General features: G+C 37.2%; 1 protein-coding gene across 2 annotated transcripts in view; it reads left to right on the top strand.

Moving 5' to 3' along the window:
- LOC131429877 (A disintegrin and metalloproteinase with thrombospondin motifs 9) overlaps positions 1 to 10,935 on the top strand; it is a 589,623-nt gene that overhangs the window by 376,695 nt on the left and 201,993 nt on the right. For both annotated transcript variants that reach the window (XM_058594313.1, XM_058594312.1), the window contains exon 4: positions 2,057 to 2,223. In XM_058594313.1, the coding sequence (XP_058450296.1) occupies positions 2,057 to 2,223 (167 nt within the window). The remainder of the gene's footprint in view (positions 1 to 2,056; positions 2,224 to 10,935) is intronic.

Here is a 10,935-nt window from a genome sequence, read left to right as displayed (position 1 = left end):
CACAAAATACATCTGCTCGCAGTGGCGACAGAATCCAAACTGATCCAATTTTTGTTAAGAGGTTTCTTTTTACGTGATTTCGTTTTTTACTAATGGGCGGTCCTAATGGCTATAAAAATAGCAGCATATTATTATTTCATTTTGGATTTGCATTTCATTGAAAGAAACTATCAAGATTCTGTACAGGATTCATTCAGGAATTGTGAAACTCACTACGATATTAAGCACTGTTTTCTCGAACGATTTGTTGTACAGCAGCAGATATTGCGTTCTCTTCCTCAGAACGCGTTCTGATTGGCTGGTGTTGACATGGGTCAAATGAGACAGGTTTTTCAATAGTGTACTATTGAAATACTTCAATGCTGTTGCTATACACGTTTAAGATAAAAAATTCGATTCTATTGGTAGTTAGATAATATAAATCCTTTCACTGATGACTGAGCTATGAGCTTTCAAAATACGAGAAAGGCAAACGCGCCTTATGAATTATCCTCTTTGATACTCGTTTATACCAAATATTTCAGAAAAGTTTAATTTTGAATTATTTGAGATTATGTCACACAACTGAAAATGTTATCATAAAATTGTGATCATATTTCCGATGGCATGTAGCAAAAATTATGTTGATTCGTTAGATTCCACAAGAAATATTCACGATCAAAAACTTATCACTCTCTCAGAGGGTAAATTTTGAAAAGGCGCCCCATAGTGAAGTAAGTTGTATTCACGACAATACATCACACCACTTTTTCAACAATGTTTACATTGTCTATAGTGGAGATGGCGCAGTGATATACGGAAGCTACCGACAACTCGCTACTTTGCTCCGCTTTCCCCTACACTGTCACTCTGACAGTGTACCTCAAAGCGTACAACGTGTCCACGAAAATTCACTACAGTGTTCTGTATTGTAATTTGTATTTGGCCGAAAGTTTCCGGGAAATGTATTTTATCGGGCTCAGAGCTGGCTCTATTTTTCTCAACAAAAAACGTGACACCGACAGAAATGCACAAATTCAATGAACGAAATTGAGATATTTCCATCGACCAACCCCTCACAATATTTACAAAAATTTCTCAACATGTATCGCTAACACAAACCGTCGCCGCGTTGAATATGTGTTGTTCTTTAGACGAAACGTCTGCTTCGCACTCACTCGTCTGATGGCAATATCCGTTTGCAAGTCACTTGAAAATTACAGAAAAAAACATAACATCTACTGTCTGTCCGTTCGTCTGGATCGTTATGTTAAAACAACATGGGTTTAATATGTGCTTCCAAATTGGTCTGAAAGCGAAGTGAGCCGTTAGAAGGAATTTGTTTCTCAAACAATTCAGTCAAATTAATCAATATTCATGCGTACAACATTGCAACTACGCATAATCATTTCGGTTGTTGTTGATTTGAAGTGGGCTCTCAAATCCACGGGTGATCAGTTTCATTGAGTTTCGTTTATGGTATAATGACATGATCAGAGTACCTCGCGATGCGACCGTTAATTTTAGTGGAATTCCACTTCCTTGTTTTACGATGAGATCTTTCGGCCGTTCGTTCTTCCCCGTGTCATCGCGAGCCGTCGTGATTCGTCACTGGGTCGGGTTTTATTAGACCCCGAGCTGGACTTTATGAATTCCTGCTTTACGATGCACCAACTGAACGCATCTTTCACCATCAATTTTATTGAGCCTGGGTAATAAAACCGCCCCATAAAGGTGTATATTTTATCCAATTAGTTGAATTAAAATCCAAACATTTCAGCGTTTCAGCCTTCGAGAACAACGCCAACAAACCATGCGTTACGATCTTCGGTTCTTAATTATCGCCTAATGGCATTTCGATGTTGTTCGAGATCATCTCGGAGCCAGGTCCGGAACGGACCCGTGTACGAGATGTGTTTTTTTTTATTTCTCCAAGAGTCGTTAATAAACCAACTTCAGCAAACGGAATTCGATCGATCCATCCGAACACACTTCCTACTTCGATTATCACAAAGTGCCAAGGATTTTGTACTATTTAACGTTAATTTTTCTCTCTCATTCCGTTTCCTCTTTCCAGATGTCCCCGGGGCCCAGATAGCGCCCAAGTTCCACCGGACCGGGCTGTTCCGCAATCGATTCTCGCGCATCTGGGATCCGCATCCGGAGTACAAAATCGACGCGTTCGGTCTCAACATGCACATAATCTTGTGGCACGATCGCAGCTTTATGCCTGAGGACATTAAGGTAAGTGGCGGCAGTACATCTTGGTAATGTTCGGCTTTACACCTCGGTGATGGCCCCCCTTTGGTGGGCAGGGGGAAAATGACAGCAGCAGCAGCGCGAACAGACGAAGCCTGGTGGCGATAGTTCGTAATTTTCCAATTAGAGGGTGCCAATTTATGACGATTGTCTGCGGTGTCCTACTGTGCGCTCACCGGTGCCAGTTCTACGACGAGCTGGTCGCGAGTGCGAAAGTCAGGAAGAAATGGAAGTGTTCCTATGGCCGAGCCGAATACCACGGGCTCGTGGATGGGCGATTAATGCTGCAACAGGCCGGGTAATGAAATTAACGGACAATTTTACCACTGGCACTGGCAGGCAAGCTGTGGCGAATCACACGGTCGCATGGCTAGCAATGGCTTTCGCTGTTAATTTGATTATTTTGATAAATATGCAGCGCTGAATAGGATTACGATTCCATTTCTTTTTTGCAGTAAACACTTAGAGGGTGGGCTTATAAAGCAACTCATTTCATGTACTCTCACTAATTATTTAAAATGAGAAACATGGGTAAGTGATTGAAAAAAACCGCTTTGCTTAAAATACACCATTTTTTATTTGCTGACAACATTTGTGCTTAACAAATGGTTGGTTTCTGTTAGGTAAACATGCAACATTTTAATTTTGTAGTATACCAAACATTCGATCGATATTATCCCTAAGGGAATTAGCAAAGTAGTGAATACAGTACGATGGGTTAGTCCAGGGGTCGGCAACCTTTTCAGTCGATAGAGCCAAGAACGTCTATTTTCCAAGTTCCAAATTTTCTAAGGCGTCTCAAAATATTTTCTTATCAACAATAAAGTTCTTGAAGAGATAAATTTTTTAAATATTTGAAAGACTAATCTGAAGTTAAATGGCTAAACGTGGCTTGTTGTTACAATTTGTGTTGACAGGTTTTACTATACGAGGTCTGTTCAAAAAGTACCCGGAATTCTCATTTTTCTAAAAAAATATTTATTTATTCGTCTACATCTATATGGTCCCCTTCAAAGTAATCCCCCCTAGATATAATACACTTATGCCAGCGTTTTTTCCAGTCTTCGAAACACCCCTGATAGTCACTTTTTGTAATGCTCTGTAGCACTCTCAGCGATTCTGCCTTTATCTCTTCAATCGATGAAAAACGCTGTCCTTTCATGGGTCTCTTCAACTTTGGGAACAGGAAAAAATCACACGGAGCAATATCTGGTGAATAAGGAGGTTGGGGCATGATTAAAGTCTTGTTTTTAGCCAAAAAATCACGATCAAAGTTCAGCAGTTTTGGAACGAATTTTGCTGCCACTCGTTTCATGCCCAAAACATTTGAAAAAATATGATGGCATGAGCCAACTGATATGCCAACTTCATCAGCAACTTCTCTAATAGTGATTCGGCGATCATCCATAATCATTTTTTCCACTTTTCCCACATTTTCATCAATTATTGACGTGCTGGGTCGACCGGAGCGTTCGTCGTCTTCAACGTCTTCGCGGTCATCTTGGAAACGCTTATACCACTCGTAAACACTTGTTTTTTTCATAGCAGACTCACCGTAGGCTCTCTGTAACATTTCGCACACTTGGTTACACTTCATTTCATTTTTCACGCAAAATTTAATACAAATTCTTTAACTCTTCAATTCTTCCATTGTTTAAACTAACAAAAATCGCCGAGCTCAAAAAAAACACGTCTACATCAGCCGCTACAAGACAGAATGTAAACAATGAATACAGCTGAAAATTTCACCATACATTAGGGACATATGTACCAACACAATAAAAAAAAATTTTGACCACCGGACTCTCCAGACGCGCGCAATTAAAAAATTCCGGGAACTTTTTGAACAGACCTCGTAAATTTTCAAATTTCAAATTTTTAGCCGGCTTTCAGTCTCTGAAATCATCTTCATTTATTCATATTTTATTGTATAACAATTCTGAGGTAATTCAGTTCACCGGTTTCGCTGATTTTGTCTCAATATCGCTTTGGAAATTGAAAATGAACTTGCAGATCTTCTTTGAAATGATTATTTTCTATTCAAAACAAATCATTTTTTGTTCGAAAACACAGGCCGGGTTTTTGTTTCTTGCAATTTGGTAGTATTTTTGCTAGAAGGATCCTAGCTTGAAAACCAATAATTTGCATTTTGCATATGCTCTTGTACTGTAATAGACAACGAAACATCCGCAATTCGGACGAACGCCGTTGCCGACCATTTCCGGACTAGTGTTTGATTTGACAGGCTATATGTAGTTGTGGTCGAAAATTTAAATGTTTCGTTTCGTCCGGCACTATGAATAAGGATCAGTACGAGAAAGAAAGTCTGCGGATGCAGTTGCTTCCATTTTATCAGAACCTTCTATTTTATCAGAAGATTCTTCAGTTTTGTTTTGGCCCAATTTGACCACTTGTCACTATGCGAAATCCGTTCTAGAATGTTTTAAGGTACAATAGGTCAAATACCAAATATCAAACTGACCTGAATTTCGCCTAAATAGAAAAATACTGGGCTCTAGTTGAGAGGAAACTCTTCGAAACTAAGAAGAAAGCACGTGGTACCGATAATTTCAACCCGGGCGCATCCGAGGATACCGTACGGAACGGATCAGGGTAATTTCGCCGAAAGGGTAATTTCGCCGAATGAAATTTCGTCGAAAGGGTCATTTCACCAAATCCTGCAGTTGTCCTAATATCGTAATTGGAATTGATCTAAAATTTACTAAGAGAAAATGAAAACATATCTAAACTTGGCTTCAGTTAAGTGGCCGCGCCACATCAGTAATAAACATATGATTCTATATATAAGCTAAAAAAAATTACGCATAATTCAGAAAAATCGGCTGTTTATTTCAGAATAATAGAAATAAACAGCCAGGTTTTCTGAATTATGCGTAATTTTTTTTAGCTACTATTATTTCGGTGTCCGAAATCTAACGTGGCCAGGCTTTATATGACGAAATCTTTCTATTTCTGGGATATAATCGTGAGAGTGACGTAACCGACAAAACACTCGCTGTTCCATTCGTTCAATTTTCTATTACATGATTTAACAGATTTTAGCAAACTTGGACACGTTTGATGGTTGCAATGATGTCACAGATCAAGACCTGTAGCGAGCATCGCCGGTTTCGGCAGAATAATTGTATAAATGATTGTAATCGACAAACTTTTTTCTATCCGGATTTATTTCTCGAAAATGGCCTAACCAATTACGACATATTTTGGCAAGCACGTCAATTCAAATGTTTTAGAGTTGATACCTCCGGCTACGGAAATCTTACCGAGTAAGGCTGAAAATACAGATTTGATTAATTCAAGTCTAGAATACAAATGAAAAAAAATCCTGGCCCCCGGATTCAGGTCCCAAATGCTGGTCCAGAATCTAGCTTTGGAATTCACATCCTGAATCCGGGATAAAGAGTCTCGGACCAGAATTATGATCCTGAATTCAAATCCTTGACCTGAATCCAGGTATAGACTTTACCTTTAGAACTCAGATCCCGGGTCAGAATTCATGTCCACAATCCAAACTATGGTGTAGAATCCAGGTTCAAAATTTTGGTTCAGAATCCAAGTCCTAATTTAGAATTCTGGCTCTGTAGGTCCAATACCAGATCTCATGTTCACAACCCTGGTGCAGAAATTAGGTTAAAAATTACAGTTACAGAATTCAAGTCCAGAATCAAGGTTCAAGTCAGTCCCAGTATCCAGAACCCGGTTCAGAATTCTTGTGCAGAATCCTAGTTTAGTATCTAGTTCCATAATTCAGGTTCGAAACCAGAATTCTAGTTCTGAGTCCTGTTTTGCAAGTTTGATCCAGCATTAAGGTTCAGAGTACAATTCCAGATCCTGGAATCTAGAATCCTTGACCAGCATTCTGTATCAGAATTCAGATCTTGGTCTAGAACTTACTTCCAGAGTCCATGACCCCAATCCTGGTCCAGGTCTGAAATTCTGACTGAGAATCCTAGTTTGAAAATCAATATTTGAAGGTTAAAAATCCATTACCAGCAATCAGTTCCAGAATGCGGATCCAGAACTCAAATCCCTAAATCCAGGTCGAAAATTCAGGTCCAAAATCCAGATTCAGGTGCGGAGCTCAGGTTCTGAATCCAAGTCCAGAATTCATAATGCAGGCCCAGACTCAAGGTTCAGAGTTCAGTTCCATGTTCTGAGCTCAGTTTCAGTTCCAGGATCCCGGATCAAATTCTTGGCTCTGAATTATGATTTAGAATCCAGCTCCTCAGATTTCAGATCCAGAATGCAGGTCTAAATTCAAGATCTATGTCCAGAGCTCAATTCCATGGTGTCACGGAAAGACCAAAATCAGTATTTTGGCGAAAAAATTAGTTGATTTTCTGATTTTAGTTAGTTATTTTTTGAGACAACTAAAAAAATCTTACTTTTGCTAATTTAGATTTTATAGTTCTAATTCCCTTAATAATAATAAAATATTTGTTAAAATAGCTATTTTTTTAGTTGAATTCACCAATTAAACCTGCTGTCATTTCTTAGCTATATGGCGCTCTGTCACCGAAAAAACGTTAACACCGTAATGACTACTAGCCACTAGATGGCACACTACTACCGAAAAAAATTTCAGTCGCGGTTATCTTTTCTATATTGGCAGGTATAAATACGATGTTGTATTGGAGAAAAAGACATAAGCGAAACATAAACTTCTTTTTGAAAATTTTTCTTCTAAATCGCTGGTTTCTTCATTTGACTTCGCGAAATCGACTCTCTCACTGAAAACTTTGAGCACTCGGAAAACAAAAACCGAATACAAGTAGTACACCGGACGGCGTAGTACGGAAGGCTGGAAGATACAAAAAACATCATTTGACATGTACAATTAGAGAGCAACATTCGAAACTCACTTCACTATTCCGCGTAAAAACATTATTACGCACAATCGCATAAATTCTGAATAAATAAACTTTCCACTAAGAGTTTACATCATTTTACATATCGGTTTAGAAATTTATATATGAATAAATCGTAACACATGCGAAAAACATCATAACAATTTGCAAGCAGTTTCAACAAGACTGTCCTTTTAAGCTTTTGTTAGATTGTTTTTCTTTGACACTTCTTATGAGTTTTTGGCTAATAAACTTGTCAATAAAACCAATTTCATTTTTGTTTTCTTTGTGCTGTCCTTCAGCAATGATGGGGATAGATAAATAGAAACAAATTTTCTGATTTTAATAACAAAATTGAGAATTTCGTGTTGGATTGAAATATTGCTGGTTTGTGTCCAGAATATTCGCCAACTAAACACATCCTCTAAAAATAAGAGTTTTTTTTTTCAGCAAAGTAAATTCTCAATTTTAACTAATTCTATAGTTAATTTGGAAATTTTGTTGTTAAAATCAACTAATTCAAAAACAGTAATACGAATTAGGCGCAGAGCTAATTTCGGTCGTTCCGTGGTAGAATCCAGTCTTAAAATTCAACTTCTAAATCAAAGAATATTTTCGAAATTCAGTCCCAGTATCAAGAACCCGGTTCAGAATTCAAGTCCAGATTCCAGTATCATAACTCAGGTTCAGATCTAGAGTCCAGTTCCAGATACAATGGTCACAATCCAGGTCCAGGTCTGAAATTCAAGGCCGTCCAAGTTTAAAGTCGATGTATTTAGGTCCAAAATGCATGTCCAGGATTCAGTCCTAGAAATCAGGTTCAAAATCAAGGATCTGCTTCAGAATGCTGGCCCTGGGTCTAGTTTTACAATTCTGGTCTAGCATCTAGGTCTAGAAAACAATTTCAGATCCTAAAATCGGTTCCAGGTCCAGAATCCTGGTCCATAATCCAGTCTCAGAAGGCGAATTCAGAATCCACAATCATGTCCACAATCAGGCCCAGAATTCAAGTCCAGAATCCAGATTCAGAATTTCGTTCCAGTATCCAGAGCCTGATCCAGAATTCGGGTATAGAATCCTCATCCAGAATCCATGTGCAGAATTCTGCATCAGAATTCAGGTCAGGTTCAGAATTCAGATCCAGGTCTAGAATTCAGATTCAGAATTTCAATTCTAGAGTCCATGATTTTAAATAGTTTTTTTCGAACCTGTTGTTGCAAGCAACACATCGACGTTAATGCAATTAGGGGCTGTCCATAAAAGACGTCACGCCGCAAGGGGGAGGGGGGTGTTTCACAAAACGCATTTTTGCAATACCTAATTATATTACTGCTTTGCCCTATTTCCTGAAAAAATCTCCACAATAAACGTTTACATTCTATAAGAAAACGTGTATTTGTTGATATAAAAAAGCTTCTTCTTGTAAATTCGAAAATGAGTGATGCAGGAAATGATTTCAGTTGTGATCAGCAAAAGTGCAAGAAGGAGCGAGTAAATTAGCGAAATTAATAAATTTTGCCAAATATGAGTAAAAAAGAAAAAAATGCCTTCAAACGGTTTAACTTAAGTTATGCACTGACAATTTTTTCAGTAATTTGACGTAGATCATGTCATGTCTTATCTTGATCATATTTGATTTTCCTCCACCAACATCAAAGCTTATCGAATCATCCAATGATTGAACTTATATAAATCAAGAATCATTTTAAATCAAAATCACTACCCATTGTGTGACGGAAGATCAGCACCGACATGATCGATGTGATTTAAATTTCACTAATCAACTGATAATGAAAAGATTCTCCGGTAGTCATTATTTTCTCAGCCCTGTATGCTACACTAAGGAAATATTATTCTTTACCTAAAACAATAATATATCTGTGTACCTCTGGTAGGAATAAAACTTAAACTTAAATGATTTAAATGTTTCATCAATTCCAACCAAATACTTTTGTAAATTTATATAATTGATATTAATAAAATAATTCCGATGATTTTGTAGTTTTAGGGATATTTTTTAATCTAATGACAGCATGTAATAAATCGATTTTTCCCTCATATTTGTATGGTTTGTCATACATATTGAGAATGTATTGAGATGAGTTTTATTTATTTTGAATTCGTGACATGTGACATAGGGGGGGTGGGGGTTCTATGTTTCTGTGACAATTTGTGACAAAGGGGGGATGGGGAGTCAAAAATCGTCAAAAAAGCGTGACGTCTTTTATGAACAGTCCCTTAGGGTTTTTTGAAAAATTAAGTAGCTACTGCTGAAGCAAGTTATTTTCAAGAATTCAAGTTGTTGTTAAAAATGTAGCCAATTAATCTAGAAAATGACATTATAGGACAAAATCTATATATTGAATCATTGCGCCAATTTCTTTCAATCGGCTTAGCTCGGAAACTGTTATTTGTACAAAAAACGTGTCGAAGAAGATGTTCTAATAAATCTAACAGTAAGAACAACGGTTTAACCAATTACAGTAGGCTGTAGATTTCATTTAGAAAAAACTGTTATTGTATGTGTAGACTGGTTGGAACAGTGTTGTTCATTGAAAATCTTAGTTCTTTAAAGGCCACCATGAGTAAAATTATTGCTTTTGATAAGTAGAATCATCTTAATTTTTTCAAAATAACTATCTTTCATCACACACTTCAAAAATGTCAAAATGTAGGATTTGATTTTCTCGGTAAAATTTTATTCTTTAGAGTGCACCTAGAACTTCTTCTTCAACACTATTTTTTTCCTACGAAACTTCTCTTTTTAATCTCTCCGCCACCGACTTTTTTCAGCTTCAGCTTTCGGTGCCGGCTAGATCGGATCGATCGGAGAGGCCTGATGCGGGGCAACCCTAATAGTTTCCAAGCTGCCGTAGTTATACTGTGGTAGTGCATACCAAAAATTATTCGCCTATTTGATAATCACTGGAGCCGAAATGGTATCTCCCCTGGTGCTAAATTAATGATTAGTCGTACTAAAAACGTGTGCAAAGTTTCATTTTAATTGGAGTATTTGAAGACTGAAGTCTAAAAACCTGCTTCACATTTCTGAAACTGCTCAGCTGGAATATGTCATTTACGTCTATTTAGCGGTTCAAATTCAACTGTTCAAGTTTTTACAGCAAGCAGTTGAATTTGTAACTGCTCGGCAATGACGAATCTAAGACGAAACGTAAAGAAAATTTAAAATGGATTATGCCGTTTTCGCTTGATGCTAAACCAAATCCATTTTCCATCCTGAAACTGTTGTTCGAGTTAGTATCGAACCTGGTTCATATGTTCCCGTAGCCAAGTGCGAGCCCAATTCAGTTTCGTGAAAAAGGTTCGTTTCATAAAAGTACCCTGGAACAATTTCTAGTATGTCAATCGAAAACCGCCATTCGGTTCAGTTAGCTTCAATCGAAAACGACATTTGATTCAAATTATTACATTTCGCCTAGAACATTTTGATTTAATTTAGATGTTCTATATTTTATTCACGAGAACTTTTCGAAAACAATAAATAAAAACAATTTATGTACCATAAATTATGCGAGTTTTTACTGACCGTTGTTCTAAATTTTGCAAAAAATTCAAGTTGTGCGATAAATCTGGATAATCAAACTGCGACCACTTTGGTGATTTGAAAAGTGAGAAATTTGTGAGAACCAGTTGAAAAGAGTGAATTTAGGTGATTAACGAGTGTGTCGAGAATAAGCTATCCACAAATTTTTCTTTCAAATTATGATAATAAACGATATTTTATTCAAACTAATAATTGATCCTTTATTGTACGAGATTAAACTTCAGCATAATGAAAACCGTATGGAATTTAAGTTATTCCTTCACG

The sequence above is a fragment of the Malaya genurostris genome, chromosome 2, assembly GCF_030247185.1.
Source record: "Malaya genurostris strain Urasoe2022 chromosome 2, Malgen_1.1, whole genome shotgun sequence".
Taxonomy (NCBI): Eukaryota; Metazoa; Arthropoda; class Insecta; order Diptera; family Culicidae; genus Malaya; species Malaya genurostris.
The sequence above is the reverse complement of the archived record's forward strand: the minus strand, read 5'-3'. Positions and strand labels throughout refer to the sequence as shown.